This window comes from Schistocerca gregaria, chromosome 5 (genome assembly GCF_023897955.1).
Source record: "Schistocerca gregaria isolate iqSchGreg1 chromosome 5, iqSchGreg1.2, whole genome shotgun sequence".
Lineage (NCBI taxonomy): Eukaryota > Metazoa > Arthropoda > Insecta > Orthoptera > Acrididae > Schistocerca > Schistocerca gregaria.
The window spans coordinates 310,822,333-310,845,624 of record NC_064924.1 but is presented as its reverse complement, the minus strand read 5'-3'; the positions used below and the strand labels follow the sequence as shown (position 1 = coordinate 310,845,624).

At 37.6% G+C, this 23,292-nt stretch overlaps 1 protein-coding gene across 1 annotated transcript in view; it reads left to right on the top strand.

Moving 5' to 3' along the window:
* LOC126272353 (uncharacterized) overlaps positions 1–22,589 on the top strand; it is a 104,894-nt gene extending 82,305 nt beyond the window's left edge. The window contains exon 5 of the mRNA XM_049975161.1: positions 14,198–22,589. Coding sequence (XP_049831118.1) covers positions 14,198–14,268 — 71 coding nt within the window. The 3' untranslated portion in view covers positions 14,269–22,589. The remainder of the gene's footprint in view (positions 1–14,197) is intronic.
* The last annotated feature ends 703 nt before the right edge of the window (positions 22,590–23,292 follow it).

The following is a 23,292-nucleotide window of genomic DNA, read 5'->3' as shown; positions in this document are numbered from 1 at the left end:
ACACTTCCCTTGTCACGTGCTTCGTATGATTTGAACCGATTGCTTATTTTGCATTGATCTAATAAGTGCCTTTCTCATTGTTATAGGTGCTTACATCACTCAAGGCTGAAAATGCATTATTGTACTGTGTCATGCATTGTTTGTCGCATTCCGATAATGAGTGTTCACAACCTGTCGCCGCTCGTGGCATGGCTTGCTTTTGTGAGCGCTACCGCCGCTTAAAATAAAAAAAAGAGAATTGTCTCATTAGCGAAACAATGGCAAGAGACTGCTATTTGTTGTCACCTACACTGCTGCTTTCTTTGATAACGATCAACAAGAACCAAATTATAGACTGAGTATGATAGAAGATGTTCTGAACGAGAGTTTAGCGAAAATTTCACTCCATTTGAAAATCTTTGCAAACGCCTCATTAGTACATTACATTCTGCACAGAAATCGGAGTCATCTTAGATTTAGAAATCTAGTTAGTTGCCGTTCTTCATTTCTGACGATATCACTATTCAGCATAAGAATAATACGAATATAAACATGACATGATATGTATATTCTTCCGCGTTTGCTGTTGTTTCACTCTAGTTTCGTAGTTTATTAGGCAGACAGGATTTAAATGCGATAGCAGCAAACATGAAAGAATACATGGTGTAATGTTTACATTCGTATTATTCTTATGGTGAACAGAATACTGCATGTGATTCACGATTCATAAAAGTTTCTATTAGCAACAGGTAGGAAAAAATTCAGAACGTACAGTTGGTCATATTGACATATATCCCACACAGTCTTGCCAGTAGGATTTTCGTAGTAGATTTTTAGTGATGAGTTCAAATGCAGAGTGTGTTGTTGCCTTCAGTCCATAGACTGGTTTGATGCAGCTCCCCACGCTTTTATATCCTGTGCAACACTTATAAAATAAGATTGAAAATAACTTAGAAATTAAAGGTTGAAATTTAAAACAAAATTTTTGTAGGTTTGGAATACATCTTATACGAAATGTTTAAAATATCAGTCATGATTGTGAATAAGTATCACTTGATTCTTTGTTGTACATTTCTTCATACAGAGCATTGTTCTCCGTACCATCTAGCGCATTGGTAATCGAACATTTTTTAAATGCTTGTTGCACAGTCTGATTTGGAACACACTTCCATGCATCATAAATCCATTGACAAACTTGCACGTTTTACACGTCCTGTTGGTGTCAGTTGTCTGTTGCTTTTCGAAAGCCGGTTTGTGTACATGCGTTTTAGCTTGCCCTTAAATTGTTCAATTATTCAAACAGACGTCAAGTGATTGCAGAATTGAAGTCATCCCACTTGGAATTGCTGCCAAGTCAGTTTTGCTTTCCTCTAATTTTCGTTTTACTGCAGGTGTTGTATGGCCTGCGCACGCATCTAATAAATACCAACAAACAGCGTAAACCAAGCATTGCGCCAGGATGACGATTCCACACACGCCTAATCCATTTCAGCACCATGTCCTCCGAAAACCATCTAGTTTCGTTTGCTCGTACAATTACAGTTTTTAGAAACACTACCTATTTCGGTAAAGTCTTTCACTTGAAACCTATGAATGGGGGTAATTTATGCCCATGTGCAGTGCAAGCTCATCCTCTAGCATTTTTTTTAAATTTATTTACTGACGCAGAGGTTTTGGCGCCAGTATTTATGTTTGTGCCTGCAAAGCATGCCTGTGTATCGCTAAATATATTCGATGGCAGAAATTAGTTGTGGCGGCACCTACAAACATTTTTTAGAACTTCCGCTTATTTTGCACTCTATTCTAAGCTGCAGGTGGTGTTTTTGATAGCAAAAATCGGAGAAAAAGTGCGGCTTAGATTCGAGTAAAAACGGTAAATATAAACTGGAGCATGGACTACAGGATGGATGAGGTTAACGATATATTTAATATATTTATAAATGCATTTTCATCCCTCAAGGGATTATTCCAAAATAGTTTGTTAGAAACGATACTTATGCATCCCTGAATAAACCCTGGATCACAAAGAGAATTAAACAACCATGCACAAAAGAGCAAAATTTGTTGGGGTTAGACTCTCTTGTCATTATAAAATGCACTGTAAGACCTTAAATAGTCGATAAAAATCAAAACCATTTATAGTATGAACAATAAATTGATAACTGTAATAATAAGATGAAGACTTGATTAGAAAGTAGGTGGGGAAGAACAGTGCCTGGCCAAATAGGCTGCAAGGGTTCAGTTAATCAAGTCTTAACTCTTATGCAAATTACTATTTCCAGAAATATCAGTAAAATTTATGTTCAAGCCTTCTCACAGTATCTGAAATTGAAACAACAATCACCACTCTGAAGAAAAAAATATGCTAGAGTAGATAATATTTCTAACAATTTGTTGAAACAGTGCTGTGGTTCTATAAGTGATGAACTTAACCACATTCAGTGCATCCTTAAACAAGGAACTGTGCCTGACATGTTCTAGAATCTATAAGTAACAAAATGGCAACAAGTGGATTATTTTGTGATTTATCGAAAACGTTTGACACTTAAATATTATTACAGAAAGGTAATCTTTTAGAATAAGTGGTGTATTAAATAGGCAGCCACAGTCATACCCCAAAGATTGGAAGCTGAATGTAATATTAAGCTTTATAGATGGTTTTTTTTTGTGGTGGTCTAGCTACATCAGATTGGAAGGGCATCAAATGGACTGATACAGCAATCCATTCTTGGTCCTTTACTGTTCCAGTTTGGAAATGTCTCACCATAGTGTACTAAATTACAGAGCAATTTTACCATTACAATATCTTTAAATTTTAGGTTTAAATTATTGTGTAATTTCACATTTGCTATTGTAGTTCTTGAGAAAATGGGGTTTTAACAGATGGAAAGGAGGGTAACAAATATAAATTTTTTCATGCAATGTAAGAACAAATTAAGTTTTCAGATTTTGCTCTTTATATTTACTCTGAAACCTTGCTGCTTGCCAAATTTCATGATTCTCAGTCAAACAGAAGTAACCAATAGGTACTGATGAGTGACTTTACAAGAATCAAATGACATAAATGACCATATCTTTTGATAAAAGTTTTTACACCGCCAAGGGACAGTAGATCCAAGTATGTACTATAAATTTCCATCTGATATGTCTTCCCATTCCTGAGAAAAATGGTCGTAGGCAGACAGGTGGCTAACATAGCAATCCTATAGGGGTTCTATTTTTACCAACTGAGGAACGGAATCCTAAAAATACAAAAGTAATAAAAGATTATGTTTACAAAGTTAGACACTGCAAGTTAAAAATAATAAAAAAGTACATTATCGTTCAATCTTGCATTACATAACATCACACATACAGAGGGTGTACATGAAGTCTTGGAACACTTTCAATTATTTATTGCATAAGAACTAAACATTGCACAGATGTCATACATATTGCATTTTGAAGAGAAACTCTGAAATTTCTTTTTAATATACAAACATTTGATATGCAAACCATTAGTGACCCAGCAGATGTCAATAAGGTAATTGAATTCTTGCCATACCCATCCTAGCATGGCATTGTTGACTGTGGCAGTCACTTCCCGGAACTCTGCTACGTCAAATGGTAGAGGTGGTACATACACCAGATCTTTAATGTGTCCCCACAGAAAAGTCACACGGAATGAGATCGGGGAGGCCATTTCATGAAACAGCTGTCCTCTTCTGTAGAAAGGCCGATCCATCGATGCAGCAGCTCCATGTTCAGTTAGCCACAAACTTCACAATGAAAATGGGGTGGAGCACCATCCTGCTGAAAGATGAATGGAGAGTCAGATTGCATTTGAAGCATCAGCCATTGCTGCAACATGTCCAAGTAGGAATATCCAGTGACTACTCACGCGAAGCAGAATGTCCCGTGAAGTTTCCCACATGACAAGGCAAAAAAAAAAACATTTATTTTTGGAGAATCACACTCACATTCAATGCATTCATGTGGATTTTTTGTACCCCAGATTCGACAATTATGCCTGTTCACTTTCCAATTAGTGTGAAAAGTGTCTTCGTCACTAAAAGTTAAGGGATAAACAATGCCTTCCCCATCCACATTCAATTGTTGCAGCTGTGAACAAAACTTAAAACACTTGTCTTTGTCGTCATCATTGAGCTTCTGCACTAGCTCCAATTTGAATGATTTCATAGACAGCTTCTGTCGCAGGACTTTCCACTGCCTGTTTCTTTGGACTCCTTACAGTATCAATGTCTCTCGTACGCACTCAACATTCACTTCGCTCACACTGGGACGTCCGCTTCTCTTCGCTGGCCACAAGCAACCCTTCATAATGAATTTGTTGGTCCAATGGTAGATGGCCTTCCTTGTTGGTGGATTCTTACCATACTTGGTTCTAAACATCCATTGAACAGCTTTAGCACACTTGTTTTTGTCAAATTCCAACACAGAGAAAGCTCGCTCCGCACCTGAACTCGCCATGTTTGGACTAGCATTGACTATCAGCAGATTACCAAACTAGGCTGTGGCAGTACACGTGAAAAACTTTCAGGGTTTCTCTTCAAAATGACATATATATGATATCTGTACAATGTTCGGTTCTTGTGCAATAAATAATTGAAAGTGTTCCCAAACTTTGTGAACACATTGTCTTTAAATGACCTTTCCAGAAGAAACTGTTTCAGAGGATCCCTAAAAATGGACTTGTTATAAAACTTACATTTAATACCCGAAGGAAGAGCATTATAAACTTTTGTGCCATAGTACTGCACTCCATTGTGCATAATCATAAGATTTTTGTAGTCATTTCCTTCTACTACTGTATTCATGATATTCACTATTACTTTTACATAACTCAGAATTTTTATTGATGAAACACATAAGGTAAAATGCAAATTGAGAAGCAGGAATTAGAATGTTTAATTTCTGATAAAGATTTGGACAAGTACATCTTCAGTCTACATCACTCATTATTCTTACAACACATTTTTGGGCCAAGAATATTTTATTTACTAGTGACTGGTTTCCCAAAATATAAGTCCTTATGTCATTAGAGCATGGAAGTATGCATAGTGCACCACATAGTAGTGTTCTAATCCCCAATCTGAGAGGTAATATATATGGCAAAAATCAATAAGGTGAATCCTTTGTGAAGCTTGTTAAACGATAAGATCAGTTACTCTGCAATGAATCATAACACCCAGGAACTTCGTTGTTTCAACTCTATTGTCTGTGTGGCACACTTAACAGTTCTCTCTTTCTCAGTTTTTGCTTTAACAAGAGTCCATGACACTAAACCATTTTACTAAATTGATGAAAATATTTTTAATATTAGATTGGCACATAAGTTTGTAGGGGTTTTGTTTTGTATGTTGGTATTCCAGTTGTTAAGGATTTATTTACCGATCGTTATTTTTTATTTGTAGTTCAATGGTACAATAAGAATTTACATTTTGTCATTTTGAGATACTGAATGGAGCTGTGGGTGCTAGAAAATGAAGTCACGTGGAAAAGTCAGAACATTCCCAACATTCTTCTTTTTGAGTTCAATAGAGGGATGACAGCAGTGGAGGCAGCCAGAACTATTTGAACTGTGTATGGGGATAATGCCATTGGATAGATCACAGCAGGAAAATTTAGATTTTCACATGTATGACCATTAATCATATCATGTGATTATTTGCTTCAGAAATACTTTATACTTCATTTGTACTTGATTTTTTTGCTTCTTTTCTTTGCTTGATAGCGAAGAAAGATACATCTTGGAATGAATAGACTTTCTTTCATCTGGAAAAAAATTTAACATTTGGTATTAATTTAAACAGTTTCCACTACTTACTACAATAAATTAGCATTTCACCTTCTCTTTACACATCATTTCAGTTATCATTGGACCAGTATCAATACAAAATCTGCACTCTGTCTTTTGACAGGCAAACGAGTATGAAGATTTTCTTTATATTACATTAAAAAAGTTGTTTACAAAGAATAATGATTTCATTCATTTCACTTATATGTTAAAGATCATAGAACGTCTTTACAAAGTGGGTACCATCTGCTCGCACTTACCCACAGTCGGCTAAAAGGCTGTGGTTGTCTAGTACTCCCAAGGTTCCCCACAAATGTAAAAGATGTGATTTGTGACAACACAGTATCATCAAAAGAAAAAAAAAACATTTGCATAAATGTTTGAATTATAAATATCATAAATGCATTAAAATGAAGACTTCCTTGGCTTTGGTTAGGTGGAAAAGATAGCAGTCTCATCAGAACTAATTTTTGATACTAAACATGGTGCAACCAGTGCCAACTGGGCTGCAGTTTTTTTTAAGACCACAGAGTAGTCACTGAAAGGGGATGTAGAGATTTTTGTTCTACAAATAATAAAGTTTACAGCCATTCCAACCCCAAGTGTAAGTTGGATTTTATCACTATTGCTTCCATGATAGCAAGTTGAGGTACCTCACATGGAGAAATAAAGAAACTATCGTAACCATTTTCAGTTTTGGGTGGCAGTGTAATTGCCTCGCATTTAGAAGGAAGACATTTTAATCTCTTTCGTGAAACATTAGGAGGATCATGCATGCCCAAGTAACTGCCATAGTACTGGTCTCACCAGCAGATGACTAACTGACAGCATGTCTCACTAATAGTGAATAGCATTTTATTCGTCTCATAACATAGAATTTCTAATCATATGATTAGTGTACAGGAGACATGCCAAAAAATGGATAACACAACTTAGGCCTAATTGGTACAAAGAATTTTAACATTAATATAAACTTTTATTTTTCTTTCTTCCCTTTTGTGAAGGACAGCTACATTTACACACAATACTATGAGTAAATGAAAATTTATCTTGCTTAAATGTTCAGTTCATCGCTGGCCAGAGTGGCCGAGTAGTTATAAGTGCTACAGTCTGGAACTGATCGACCACTACAGTCGCAGGTTCGAATCCTGCCTTTGGCATGGATGTGTGTGATGTCCTTAGGTTGGTTAGGTTTAAGTAGTTCTATGCTCTAGGGGACTGATGACCTCAGAAGTTAAGTCCTATAGTGCTCAGAGCCATTTTGTTCAGTTCATCCTACATGAACTCCTCAACATTGTAGTATCAGCATTTTACAAGTATATCATATAGCTTTGTTTTCAGTGTCTCTAGGTTCATAATCAGAACATTCTGTCCTTTTAGCTTGTTATGAATTTTCATTGCCATATACTGAGGAGACTGTGCATGTAGGTTTAAGTGATGAGTGGGAAGCATAAAATTGTCTTTGTTTCTTGTGTTATACGTGTGACTGAAACAGTTTTTCTTGAATAACTCTAAATTGTTGTGTAGAAAGATGATGATATCATAGATGTATGAGGAGGGAACTGTTAATAACTATTGTTTTTCAAATAGTGGTATTGCTTGAATTTCCCCAAAAAATAATACCATACCTTACAACTGATTGAAAATAGCTGTGGTGTGCAATTTTCCTTGTCTGTTGCACCAGCTAATATGTGCATAGCAAATGCAAATCTACATAATTTGTTTAACAGGTAGTCAACATGTTTATTCCAATTTAAATTTTTATCTAGGTTTAACCCAAAAAATTTCACAGAATCCACTTCTTTTGTATCTTGATTTGTATGAGTTATTTTAATTTCTTGGGGCTTTGACTGTTTTGTTTTGAATTGGACCATGTGGATTTTGGGATGTTCAATCTTAATCCATTCAGTTGGAGCCATGTTTCTAGTTTGTTCATTGTGTTTCTTATGTAGAGAGGGATGTTTTCTGGCTCCTGGTTTTCAATTAATACAGATGTGTCATCTTCAAATAAAATCGATGGAGCATTTATATTGTTCGGAAAATCATTAACATAGACAAAAACAAAATAGGTCCTAGAATTGAGCCTTGAGGGACGTCTTGGGCTACTGTTTTCCATTTTGAATAGTAATTTGCTGCATTTGATGAGACAATCACTCTTTGTTTCCTATTTGATAAGTATGAAGTAAGCAAATTTAGAACATTACCCTTGATCCCATACTTGTCAAGCTTATAGATGAGCAGTGCATGATTTACAGAGTCAAAGGATTTTGTGAGATCACAAAATATTCCTGCTAATTCTAATGATGAGCTGATCTTGTCAATAAACTTGTTAATTGCATCAATAGTACTTTTGCTATGTTGGAAACCAAATTGGTTTTCCGTAATAATATCATATTTCTCCATAAAATATCGAATCTGCATAGCAGCAGCATTTTCAAAGATTTTTGATAGGACTGGAAGGAGGGAGATAGGATGATAATTCCCCATATCCTCTCTTGACCCTTTTTTGAGCATCGGTTTTACTTCTGCATACTTCAGCACCTCTGGGAAGCTTCATTGTTCAAAGGATTGGTTTATTATTTTAGGTAGTGGGTATCCTATTATTTTACATGGAAATTTAAGGACTTTTGCTGGTATTCCATCCCAACCTGCAGAATTTTTGTTTTTTAGTTTTTTTTGAAACTGTTTAGAATTTTGTAAGGCATTCAGAATTATGATTTAGTCCAAAGGGACATACATTGTTCTCATAATCTGCAACATTAACCTCTGGTTTTACAACATTAATGAAGAACTCATTGAAGCATTCTGAAATTTGAGCCGGATTTACAATGATCTCATATTCAGGCTCAATTGTACTAATCCCATGTTTAGAGGCTTTGATGCCTAATTCGTGTTGTACAACTGACCACACTGCCTTTGATTTATTCTCATGTTTTAAGATTAATTTATTATTTGTCATTTGCTTTGCTGCCTCGACAACATTTTTTAAATGTACTTTTGTGTCGTTTAACATATTCAATAAATTCAATTTTTTTTATTCTGTCTTAGTTCCTTATGTAGCTGCCTTTTCTTAGCATTGGAGATTTTTATACCTTTAGTGACCCATTTTAATTTTGTCATTTCAATAAAATAATTTTTTTCATTGAAAACACTTGGAAAATCCCTTAGAAATGCTTCAAAATTTGCTGTGCATGAAATATTTTTGTCAATGTGCCATTCGGTCTCGTTCAGCTTATCATGGAATAGAGCCAAAGTTTCTTGGTTGAAGATCCTTTTTACATAAGCTTTTTTACACAGGACTTCTCTACCTGCTCTGGGTAGCTCAATGAATAATGTTGAATGATCAGAAATTCCTAGATCTAGACGAAATTTATATCCATCTTCAAATACATAATTCGTTAAAATATTGTCAATGCATGTAGCTGAGTGAGCATTTTCTCTTGTAGATTCAAAAAAATTTAATTTTTTTTATTAAGTCTGTAATTTTTGATACCTCACATGTTTCATTCAACACATTGATGTTAAATCAGCAGGAACTACAATTTTTTTCTTCTTTTCTTACTGAGATATTCTAACAAGCTCTGAAATTTAAGTAGGAACTGCTCAGTAGTCACTTTCCCTGGGATTCTATAAATTGATATTATAACAACATTGAAGTCCTTTAACTCAACACAGCAACGCTCAAAAATACACTCTTCATTAAAACAATTGAAGCCACATCTTACATGGTAATCTAAATCAGAATGAATGAGTATGCATGAACCTCCTTGTGACTTATTTATCATACAAAATCTGGTAGCTACCTTGAAGTTTCAATTTTATTTAAGATTTTTAAGGTATCACTACTAAGCCAGTGTTCATTTAAACAAATTACTTTAACATTTAGAAATTCAGATAAAAAGACTTTTAGCTCATCTAACTTAGAGCTTCTGTCACATGAGTATTCAGCACTTAAACCATTTATATTATAATACTTTATAAAGTTACTACTAGGATCATCAATTTTATTTTTTAAAGACCTAATATTTAATAATGAGCCATCCTCATAAAAGGGTTGGAGCTTACAGAATGGCTCTCTTTATTTTGACAATATATGAAAAGGATAGATTGCTGCTCACAGTACAGATGACATGATGAGTCACAGACAGGCACAACAAAGAGACTGCTATACATTTAAGCTTTTGGCCAAAAGGTCTCCCTCTAAAGTAGAAAACACAGAAATTCAGGCAAGCACTACTCACATCCACATGACCACTGTCTGGCCACTGAGGCGGGATCAACAGTGGTGAGTAGAAATCTACCACTGTCTAATATTTTCATTATTCTGTGCTGGATTGCCTCTGTAAAATTTACGATACTTACAGGATTTGAAGGTCAGTGCCCAGGCATATGGTGCATTTCTCTAAAACACTCAAGTAAATCGACATTGAAAATGTGAGTGCTGTTAACTCTTCATCATTTTAAGCATCATTAAAATATTGTCACTCATATGTGTGTGCTAAGCATTCCTCTTGTAATTTGTGAGGTCGTTAGTTCGATTCTTGATATACACAACTTTCTAAATTCTGTATTTATTAGGAAACTTAAATGATTAACAAATATTATATGACAATTTTTAATAAAAAAGTTGCATCTATTGAAAACAAAACCAGAAACTTCATGTTTGAAGGCCAAGAACTACACAGCTGCATGCTCATTAAAATAGTTTACATTTAACAGCACTCTAATCTTCAAATCCTTACAGTCAGCTTTTTGAGTGGTGCATTATACTGCTTTGGAAAGTTACTTACCTTCAAATCTCATATGAATATAGAAAATTGGGGGGGGGGGGGGGGGGGGTTCAGTCTGTAAGTCCAGGTCAGTCTTAGAATCCAGAGCTCCTTAGTCATAACCTGACACTACTGTCAGTAGCTACACAACTGGCTGTCTTATAAAGTATCATAGTAAGAACCCACGTGATACTACACTCGACACAGGCAACAGAGCATGCACAATGTCGGCACTAGTACAGTGTATATCCACCTTTCGCAGCAATGCAGGCTGCTATTCTCCCATGGAGACGATCGTAGAGTGGCTGGCGCCTCAGTTGGACCAGCGTTCGTGCTGGACGTGCAGACCGCGTGACACGACGCTTCATCCAGTCCCAAACATGCTCATTGGGGGACAGATCCAGAGATCTTGCTGGCCAGGGTAGTTGACTTACACCTTCTAGAGCACGTTGGGTGGCACGGGATACATGCAGACGTGCATTGTCCTGTTGGAACAGCAAGTTCCCTTGCCGGTCTAGGAATGGTAGAACGATGGGTTCGATGACGGTTTGGATGTACCGTGCACTATTCAGTGTCCCCTCGACGATCACCAGAGGTGTACGGCCAGTGTAGGAGATCGCTCCCCACACCATGATGCCGGGTGTTGGCCCTGTGTGCCTCGGTCGTATGCAGTCCTGATTGTGGCGCTCACCTGCACGGCGCCAATCACGCATACGACCATCATTGGCACCAAGGCAGAACCGACTCTCATCGCTGAAGACGACACGTCTCCATTTGTCCCTCCATTCACGCCTGTCACGACACCACTGGAGGCGGGCTGCACGATGTTGGGGCGTGAGCGGAAGACGGCATAACGGTGTGCGGGACCGTAGCTCAGATTCATGGAGACGGTTGCGAATGGTCCTCGCCGATACCCCAGGAGCAACAGTGTCTCTAATTTGCTGGCAAGTGGTGGTGCGGTCCCCTACGGCACTGCGTAGGATCCTAAGGTCTTGGCGTGCATCCGTGCGTCGCTGCGGTCCGGTCCCAGGTCGACGGGCACATGCACCTTCCGCTGACCACTGGCGACAACATCGATGTACTGTGGAGACCTCACGCCCCACGTGTTGAGCAATTCGGCGGTACGTCCACCCGGCCTCCCGCATGCCCACAATACGCCCTCGCTCAAAGTCTGTCAACTGCACATACGGTTCACGTCCACGCTGTCGCGGCATGCTACCAGTGTTAAAGACTGCGATGGAGCTTCGTATGCCATGGCAAACTGGCTGACACTGACGGCGGCGGTGCACAAATGCTGCGCAGCTAGCGCCATTCGACGGCCAACACCGCGGTTCCTGGTGTGTCCGCTGTGCCGTCCGTGTGATCATTGCTTGTACAGCCCTCTCGCAGTGTCCGGAGAAAGTATGGTGGGTCTGACACACCGGTGTCAATGTGTTCTTTTTTCCATTTCCAGGAGTGTATTTGATGACACATTACCTCAGACATTTCCATGGATGAAGCTTCTGAGGAAGTCTTCACAACTTTATACAGCCCCCTCCACATATTATTTAAAATATTGTCTTTGTGACATTGTCTGACCACTTTCAACAAGAGATCCTTCATGGCATTTTTTCACTTTTTTTGCTATCACTATAAATCATATAACATCTACAATAAGAAGCCTCTTTGGTTATTTGCAGACAATGTCTTTGTCTTCTTTTCGTCTACCCGCATAACAATAGTAATCTGTCAGTTGCAACTGACAGCTAAGAAGCTTGAAGAAAGGATGTAAAAGAAAGTTTTCAAGTACTGAAACAAAAAATATGTTTGTGTTCTATTGTTCACGTTTTCAAACTGAGGATGAAGTTCAGTGTTCTAAATTAAAAAAAAAAAAATAGTGAAGTTTGTGTGTCTCACATTTGATTTTAATTAAGCTTATGTGATGCCCACGTTTACCGACCAGAAATTACAGTCCCTGTGAGGTTCAAATATTAAGTGTGTTTTTCCAAGCCTGTCTGCTCTAGTTTTACATAACATTTGTACAGTCTTGTTTCTGTGTGCGTGGTTAATTGGTATACCACACTATCTTATTTCAAAGTATTAGGAGTTTGGTGCTGTTTGACGGAATTAGTCTGGTCGCCACTACTTTTGGAACCAGTCTTACTCACAGCCTGTTTCTGACGCAGGAAAACCACCATATTGTTCGAGGTGGTGATACCTCATAATACAGCATGGCTATAAAATACTGTCCATTCTAAAGATACTGTCATACTACATCATTGCAATTCCACCAATAGAATAACTCTCCAATTGTCGGTGAACAATGATGACTTCCAATATTCATATGAGAGATTGCCTCATAATAAACGTGGAATTATTTTAGACTTATTAAATAAAGAAAATCTGTACTTTAAATTATTTTTTTAAGTCTTTTTCACAGTATATTAGACTCCTTGAAGTGTACAGAAAAAAACTTTTCTGCTTCAGTTCCATTAGTGACCAACAGACGAAATGACCCACAAGATGCAGGACACATTTCACTTGCTTCTGCAGCAAGGGAAACATCTCCGATTATACTGGGTAGCAAGAGCTTGTGAGAATTTGAGGAAAGGAGCGGCAAGTAGACAGAAACTAATAGGCCTGCATTAATCACCATGCGACTTTCTACTACAGGTTATCTTGCTGTTGAGTCAGAGAGTTATGCAACTGTGGGAGGAGGAATGGTTGGCACTGGAGTACTACAACCTATGGTCATTGAAGTCAACTTGTTGGCTGCTGTGTACCTTAAACTGTTCTTGATAAGTACATGAAGTTAGACTGGCAGTCTAGTAGTGGCAGTCTAGTAGTGGCAGCCAAACTATTTCTTCTTCTTCTTTTTTTATCTTAATTTATTTATGTATTTTTTCTGGTAATATTTTCTTAGATTATTGACCTGTATATAAAGTATCAAAAACACCTCACATGTTGAAATCAGTCAGATTCTCTGGACTCTGGATCATTGCTCCCTGAGGTTTGAATAATTCATTTTGTTGAAAAGTTAATAATGTAATTATCAAAGCTTAGTCTGTAATGGGATGTAGATGGAGACTGTTCTAAGCTATTCACAATAATAGGAAGGTTTATAAAATGTGTTATGTCAACAAATAAATTCGAATTGACTGTGCAAATTTAGACTGGTGTGCCACTGAACAGGTTGCTGTCCATTTTAGTCTTACACCATTTTGAGTGGCCTCCCACCCCCTCCAAAAACTGTGGTGCTTGTAACATAATTTATACAATAGCTATCTTTTTTTTCATTTTGTTGTCTTACTGTGTAGAAATGAAATATTAGTGGTCTAAAGTTAAATTAGATGTCATACTACCCTAAACAACCATTGTCTACATAATTACTGCCTAGATACTTTTGAATTATTGCATCAGCAGTAAATTATAGTTGTCAATCTTTTGTACTATTCTTTGTCTGCGTCATGATCAGTATGAATAAATATTGTAAACAATAGTGTATGTAGAATGTACTCCAGAAAAATTAATACTGTTTGGTTTTTCAGTTTTCAGACCAATGTCATCTGCATATACACTCATTTTATCATTCATGCTATACTGATTATTCAACAGCATTGTATCATTATTAATTACTGTACACTTACAATAATTTCTTTTTCATTCCTCGCAGGTGAAGATCAACCGCCATCATATAGTGAAGCATGTGGCATGCAACTTCCAAACAAACCATCTTATAAATAATAAATTATTAACTTGCAAGTTTAATTTACATAGGTATTGTTGGTATGTGGTTTGAAGGGAGAACATTTTCATATGTTGTGCCATTCATTGAAGTGACCAGTATTTTGTCATCAGGCTACTAAATTTTTATTTGTGTATCACATAATTAAAAAGGTACCTATGCAGTGTAACCACAGTATTCCAATTAAGGAAAATTCTGTGTTTTACCTGTTTCACATTGCACTGCTGCTCTAAGTTAGTAATCTAACTGCTGTAGGAAAAACATTATGCACAACCTGAAATATTCCACATCTGCAAATACAGTTACATAGACAAATATTTTAACATGAAATTAGCCTACCCAAAATACTACACTTACCACCCAAAATAGTATTTGATAGTTCAGTAGACGTGCACAATATTCTAGGCCATGCCTATGAATGACTTACATGAGAGACTTCTTTCAGACATACATCCGCTGCCTCATAATGTAGACCAGTTACAGGTATTTCCTACCCTATAAAGAGTATTTACAAGTAGCCAGGTCATTTATGAGATCAATATTTTTAAACTTGTTCCAGCATTACATGTAAGCCTGACAACCAGTTGCCTGCCTCCATAACTGGCCACCACCAAACTGTGGCTAATTGTAAACACAACCACCCACTTGATGAATCTACTGCCCATCACAACATCAATTACTGCATTACCACACAATTTGGATCCCCTATGTACATTACCAAAGTACATTACAAAGAAGTGAACAGTTGAGAACAGTCTCTCCAGCATATCCTCTGTTATCTCAATCCCATGGATCTAAACATCTGCTAGTGCCCTTCCCATATCTATGACCTTACTGAATTTTTCCTCTTTTCTTTCCGTACACCACTCTCCTGCTCCTCTAAATTTTATACTTAAATTTCTCTACTCACTGCCCCCTCCCCTCTCCCTGTTAATGTTCAGTGAACATCCCTTTTTCAGTCCCCACTTTGGTACCGTAGCTCCTTGCTAATCTCTAGAATGAAATTTTCACTCTACAGCGGAGTGTGCGCTGATATGAAACTTCCTGGCGGATTAAATCTGTGTTGCTAATCTGTCCTCCATGCGTCCGGGAGTATGGTCAGAATGCAAAAAAAGGTGGTTGGATGTGACCCATTACATCACAGTACCGCACAATTTTAATTTTCGACTGGAAACACTGTCTGAAATATTGTTCTGTGTTGAAATAGTAACAAAACTAAAGGAAAATGTCGACACACTAAAAAATCTTACATGAAAGTGTAATGTATATTATTGCCAATGCTGTAAAATATGCCTGTATAACACAGTAAGATATTGATACTGTTAGCAAAAGTGTAACTTCTGTAGATACTTTATTACCATACTACATTGAGACAACCGATTTAAACTGAACTGTATACAATATGAAAAATCACACAGTAAAAGGTGTTCTATTCTTAAGCAGGATGAAAAAAGTCTAAAATGTTCTTTTACTTAGCAGATGACAACCTTGATAGTGTTGCAATTTTCAGCCATCCACAAAATGTCAACTGGAATAGATAAGCTTGCTCGATGAATTTAAACACTATATCAAATGCGTTTTTAATATCTGTATGTGATACTCAAGCTGTAGGTTCATTATCGTCGTCATCTTTCTCATTCTCATCGGTTGTTTAGTTACAGCATCAATGATATCTTCGTCTTCTTGTTCTTTTTCTTCTTCCGCTTCCATTGACATTGCATCTCAGGATGGGACTTGTCAACAACCAATGCTGTCAGTGTCTTCTCCAACCTCATCACTCCATCCCAACCTCTGTTGTGCTCTGGCTCTTCTTCCTCCAGGTGCACTGCAGCAGGCTTTACTTGTGGGAGCCATCTCATCGTGTCGTATTACATGTCCAGCCCATCTCAATCTACACAACTTTAGTGTGTGTAGTCTGGCTTCAGCTGCAAGAGACTGTGGTCTTGAGTGTGTGAGTTGTGTTTACGCACACTCTCATTCCTTCATCTTCTTCAGCTCCCATTTTGATACACAGGTCCAGAGATTCTCCTCAATATATTTCTTTCATTTGATCTCAGTCTACTTTCACCCTGCTTTGTAATCGTCCACATTTCTGAACCATACACAAGTACTGGGCATATCAGCATTTTATAGAGTCGGCACTGAGTCTCTCATGATAGAAGCTTGGATTTAATATGTCACAGCATTCTAAAATAAAACCAATTAGAAGCACTTGTGCAGTCCATAATTTCAGTTGATGTACTGCTGTTTGCTTCTATCTTTGTGTGAAGACTTGTGAAACATTCCACTTGCTCTAAAGTTATTCCATCAAGGTTTACTGTGGGCTGTAAGAGTTGATTTGTACCATTGTACATACACTTGGTGTTTCCTTCATTAATTTTGAGGCCCATCTTCTCTGCCCTCAGTTTTAGAGCTGAGAAGGCACCTTGTAGATCTCTAAATGTTCTACTCGTTAGGTTCAAATCATCTGCATACCCAACAGTAGTAAATTTATAGTAGATAGTACCTCTTGTCTGGATACCCAATTCATGCACCACTTCCTCGAATGCCAAGTTTAAGAGTAGCCCAGTTTGTATGAGAAACTGGGGTGACAGCCTAGACTGCACTCGCACAGTACACAGGGGATGACTTAGGGTGGCCTCTCAAATGCATCAACTTCTCAGGCACCCAAAATTCCTGCAGTGCCTCATAAAGTTTAGCCTGATTTATTGTGCCATATGCAGATTTGAAATCAATAAAAAGATGGTGCACACCAACATTACATTTGTTGGTCTCTTCTACTATTTGCAGGAGAGTAAATATCTGGCTCATAGTTGACTTTCCTGCTCTGAATCAACACTAATAATGTCCAATAATGTTTTCTGTTGTGAGTGAAAGTCTACTAAACAAGATATTTGACAATACTTTATTTGCAATATGTTACGCCTCAGTAGATGTCACATTTGAATATATCTCCATTCTTGTGTGTCAAACACACTGTCCCTAATAAAATTTTCTCCGGCTTCCAGTCACGTCCAGTGGTTTAAAATCCACAAGCTTGTGGCTGAGTTCTCCACGACCATTGTCAAGTGGTGACATGGCCGAGGAGAACTGGGCTTAAAACTCATGTATTTTAAACTACTGGACATGACTTGAAGCCCGAGAAAATTTAATCATTATATGTCACTGTGAAGCTATGTATTTGTATACACTGACCCTAAATTCCATATTTCTGGCTACTCTTTTTTTCCCAGCTAAGGCACAAAATCTTGTATATCCTGCAATTAAACTCAGCTCCTCTGGCTTTCAATAGTTCTGATGTTATATTAGCAGTCCCTGGTGCTTTATTGTTCTTCAATGAGCCAATTGCTTTGTGTACTGCTCCTTGAGAGAGGGGAGGTGGCCTCATCCTCTTTTTCTGGGGGCATTATTACCTCTTTGATAGGGGGCTCTGGAGCATCCAATAGTTCACTAAAATATTCTACTCAATGTTCCAATATCTCTTGGTCATCAGCTAATAGTTCCCCATTTTTACTTTTACGTATATTAATACATGGCTTAAAAGTTCTTTCACTATTAATTATCTGATAGAATTTTCTGAAATTATTTGTTTTTCCAAATGTCCCCAGTCCTTCAATCTGCTTTCTTTCCCATTCCCTTTGCATTTTATGATGCAGTTATGCAGTTTCTTCTCTTCTTTCCTTTTATCTGGATAATTTCTTACTCCTAAACGTATATATGATTTCTCAAGCATTTTGCTATAAGCCAGGTTTTTCCTATGACTTATCCTCTTGTAATTTTCACAAACTAAGAATTCATTGGTTGTTTTTCTTCTTTCCCTAGCACTTTTTGTGCTGCCTTAATGACTGTGTCGCTGCAAGCCCTCCATTCCTGATCCAGAGTATCACTTACAGTAGAAGTGTATAGTGCAAGATTCTGAATAATATTCTCAGAGTATGTTTTAGCAATGTCTTCATTTTTCAGTTTTGATACCCTATACTTTCTTTAACATGTTCCTTTCACTTTCCTTGCATTAGATATCTGAGCTCTTAGTTTCGCTATTACAAGGTGTTGGTCTGAATCCATGTTAACTCCTCTGTAGGTACGTACATCTAGTAAGTTTGAGAAATGCCTACTGTCAGTAATTACATGATCATTTTGGTTGAAGGAATGGTGATAAAGGCTACACCATATTGCTTTATGGATCTTTAGTGTGGGAATGTAGTGCAACCTACAGTCATGTTACGTGATAGTGCAAACTGAATAACTCGGTGTTCATTATCATTTGCGTATTCATGAAGGCTATGCTTTCCCATTGTGGAATGCTAATGATCTTTTCCAGTTTGTGCATTGAGGTCTCCCATAATTATTTTAACAACATGCACAGAGCATCTGTCATAGGCTCCCTCGAGATTCTCATAGAAGGGATCTTTGTCCTGATCATCTGTTGCTTCTGTAGCTGCATTTAAACTGATCAATGGACAGTTTGCAAATCGGGTCTTCAGTCACTTGTGAGATTCTAGATGTTATTCCAATAAATCCACCCACTATATGTTTAAATTTTTGTCTTACTGTGAACCCTGTACCAGATTCGTGGTTGCTCTCTGGACCATGGTAGAAAATTATCCAGCTTTCTGTATCAAGCACTCTGTGTGCATTCCATCACATTTCTTAGTGCAACTTTGCCTGCCATGGTTTCTTTACATTGAGGTTTCTGAACACGGTTTTTTTTATAGGAAGGGGCTGTCAGCTGCTTGCCCAACCCACAGCTTGGAGGACCACAATTTGTGTCAGGTTTACTCCTTTAGGGAAGTTCGTTTCCCTACACCTCTAGAGCCTTCCCTACCCAGTGTTGTGGGACACACTTTGTCTGGCTCCTCCGTCAAGACCACTCCGGCTTGGGGGATCCTGTCAGTAGCTACACTACTGCCAGCACAGCTCTTGACTTTGATGGAACACGCAAGCTCTCCCACCCAACACTGAAGGTGCCTCTGACAGGTGCCATGGGAGGGACATCAATGATCTGGTCAGCAGTTAATTCTACTTCTATTGTACAGTTAACATCTGCTGTAATGATCCACTCATGTCATTTGCCTACATGTCTGGTTGTAAAGACAGCATCAAGTCTTTACATTTAGTTGGTGTCATTAGTTTTATGTTCTTCAATATGTAAGAACAGCACTGTCAGTAATTTATAAAATAAGTGCTTGTGCAATAACGCTTATTGATCAAGTTAGAAACAAGTTATTTCATACTAAAACTGCTTGAACTATCACACGGTGAGTCACTGACAAGTCCTGTACCAATGGCCCGTGTACATTAAACTCCAGATACTGGTTGGTTGAACTAAGCGGAGAGTCAAACTATCCAAGGTCAAATTAGTGAGGTTCTGCAGCACTGTCACTAAGAGCTATATTTGCCCCTTCTATTATGCTTCCTATTATCACTTCACACAATACGTTTTACTCTCTCAGGTGCAACATGCTTTTCCTCTTTGCCCATTGTGATCAGCTTGAGCAACTACTCGTAAAACACTTCAGGTGTGTGTGTGTGTGTGTGTGTGTGTGTGTGTGTGTGTGTGTGTGTGTGTGTGTGTGTGTGTGTGTGTGTGTGTGGGAGCAGTAGCCTGAAAGCTAAAGGTAGTAAAATGGTTGGTAGCAATTTCTTATGTCCTTATTTTATAGTATATCGAAAATTTTATTTTCATATTATGTTACTGCTATCCTTCTTGTTCTTACCACAAAGTAAAGCTCTTATACTGAGTACTCAGTTGTTCAGAGTGATTACCAGTGCATGGCACACACAATTTTACTGTGCACTCTCAAATATCCCTGTTACCCATTATACATTGAGACAGTTTGTACTGTAGTTACCACAAAGTACAGATCTTATACTGAGTGCTCAGTTGTTCAAAATGATTACCAGTGTGTGGCACACATAATTTTACTGTGCAATATCAAATATCCCTGTTATCCATTATACATCGAGACAGTTTATACTGTAGTTTCATACACTAACAACTTTATGTAACCCCATTATTGAAACCAGGTCATTTTATTGAATACTGCAATGTTTTAAACCCTGCATTGAAACTACAATACTTACTTAGGTCTTGTATTGGAAAATGTAACACTGTTTACCATATACTGGGTACTACAATAGAAGTTTACCCAATTAAATATTGGCAAATAACACCTGTAAATTAAGAAATAATCTTCAGAATAACATGGATATTTATACTTATACAGTATGTCCCTGGAATAATAGCCAATATTCAGGGATTAGCCAATATTCAAGGATATGACAGATGATCATTCAGAGCAAAACAGTGCCATAAACACGAGCTCTAAATTGCATACCTTATAATCTCTGAGCACTTATTAAGTTGGTAGAGCACATACTCATGAAGGCTAAAGATCCCAGGTTTGAGTCCTGGTCAGGCACACAGTTTTAATTTGCCAGGAAGATTTACAGTGCCTCTTTGAATCATATCAAATCTGTTGAGTTGAGATAAAAACCAAGTATTAAAAATGTAAATTGCACCTCAGATCAAAATTCTAAAATGTACACAATTCTCACAGTTACAAATACTAACATCATATCTAGATTTTTGTAACACTGAAACAATATAAAAAACTGGAAACGTTTTGTTCAAGGGAAAAGATGACGCTGAAGTGTAATTTCAGATTCTGGAGTATCACAACAATCACCAAGCCCAAATTCCTCAAAAAGTTAAAAACAGAAATGCAAAATTATGTTTATAAAGAATACGATCATTTAGAAGAAATGGAGACATTGTATGAAAATTAACATCATCTGTTTAATATTTAACAAACAAATTGAAATATCATTAGTGGTCTTCCGTAAGAAGCTAAAATGTGAAAATTGTTTTTGGACCAAGTACAACATGTTTGTCACAGAAAGGAGGAGGGCAGAGTCGCTGACGAGATGTGTTAGGATACAGGCATATTATGTAAATTCTTCTCAAGTTACAGTGTTTCACAATTTTAGTTCTTATATTTTGGCTGAAATACTTCTAAGATACGAGCTGAGCAAGAACCCTAAATAAATCATGAAGAGTATTGAAACTTAACAGCTGGTGTTTTCTTTGTGCTAATTAAATCCATTATGAGTTCTTGCAAAGATGTGAGTGTGAGCTTAGAGATACTAACGGTGCTGTTTCAACTTGTATGAGACCATCGAGAACAAAGCTAAGTATCCTGTAAATATGTGTGTTTTTGAACAGAAACAGAATTTGTAATGTTGAGCTTAATGTCAGATGTGGTGGAACATGCTAATTCCAGTGGAGATATCGAGCAGTGCTTACATTACAAGAGGTACAAACTCCTACAGTATGGCACCAAATCTTGAATGAACACCAGGTAATGTGCAGTGTTCAGATGAGATAATAATTAAAGTTGACATTGTACAGTTCCAGTCCACAAGTTGATGGAAGATTGTTGCTGGTGGTTTGAAACAAGTGTAGCATATCAATTTTCATCACCCACAACATGGCTGTTGTAGCAGCTGATAACTTCATCTCAGTTGAGCACACAATTCAGCACTGCTGTAGTGGTCTAAATAATCCACTGACAGAATTGAACTCTGGCTTCAAAATCAGTAGGCCTCATTGTCTGCATAATTGTTTATGATATGATTGTAATTGTAATGGCTGATTCACTAGTATTCTCCACACTGTTTTCTTCGAAGTGCACATGTTGACTTGGAGTTACTGATAAATCTTCTCCCACCTTGTCCAAAACCATCCCAGATACCACTGAGCAATCACTTCTTTGTCAAGAACCTTGGCCAGCTCACTGAGGATTTAACAAGTCTCTTCCTATCCATGGTAATAAATTTCTCCCAATTAGAATGACACTTATAGTGAAATTTTTTGCTGAGCATGTATTCTGCTTTCCTGACATTCGATCTTAGTGCACCATACATTAAAGCATGTATGCAATTTACTGTAATGAGTGATGGTCTGCAATTGATAATCAGTCAGAACTTCAAACAGTAAAATCTTCCCCTTGGACACATCACAGATGCCTATGAATTTTTTTTAAGGTTTTGTAGCATCACTAACACCAGTGGAGGACTCACTTATTTTACAATTAATTTGTGACAATATCAGCATTCTCTCTTGTTAAAAGTTAAATAAGTTGACAAGAGCTCCACTATTTGTTCTGTTCTTGTGACTGGATTATCTTTGATGGTACTGTAGTTAAAAAAAACAGTGAAGAGTCAAGAAGCCCTTGTTACATTAAATATAAGCTTAGTTTCTCTGCTTTAATGGTGTATGAAGTTTCCATTTCAATAAATATTAATGTGTGCAATATGATTGTAAATTTTATTCCAACAATGGTTCTGGCCAACAATGGTTCTGGCCCAAAGAGTGTATATAAGAACTGCATTAGTGCCAATTAGATCATCTAAAACTCATGTGTGTGATGAAGATGAAACATTTGCCATTACCAGCCGAGTATCTTTGTGCAACACATTTACAAAATATTAATACACTGTGCTGCGTTCATGAATTTCACAGGAAAGAAAACATGTCCTTTTAACAACAGGGATGACGGAGAATAGACAAAGCGTTCAGAAATGGAATATACTGAATTATGCTTCCTGGTTGTTGTTGTGATAGTGCCACGACATTTAACAGTGCCGCCACGACAGTACGCACAAACGGCGATAGAGGCGCTCCGCAAATCAGATGAGCGCGGGAGCGCCACCTAGCTACGAACGGCACCGGCCGCATGTCACGGCACAGCAGTCGAATACGAGAGACTGAGTTGTAATCATGTGATCAGCTATTGTTTCTAAAGAGAGTGTGAAAATCCACGCAATTATTGTGATGAAAGGTTATAACACTTTTTGGCGACGAGGTCGGGATATTTTCACCGCGTTGTGGATTTGCGTGTTCGTGACGGGGCAAACATGGAACAGCTTATGCAAGCGCTCATTGAACAACAAACACAGCTGACGGCAGCGATTCAGGCGTTGTCGACGTCGCTTACTCATCGTCTGTCTTCCTCTTCTCC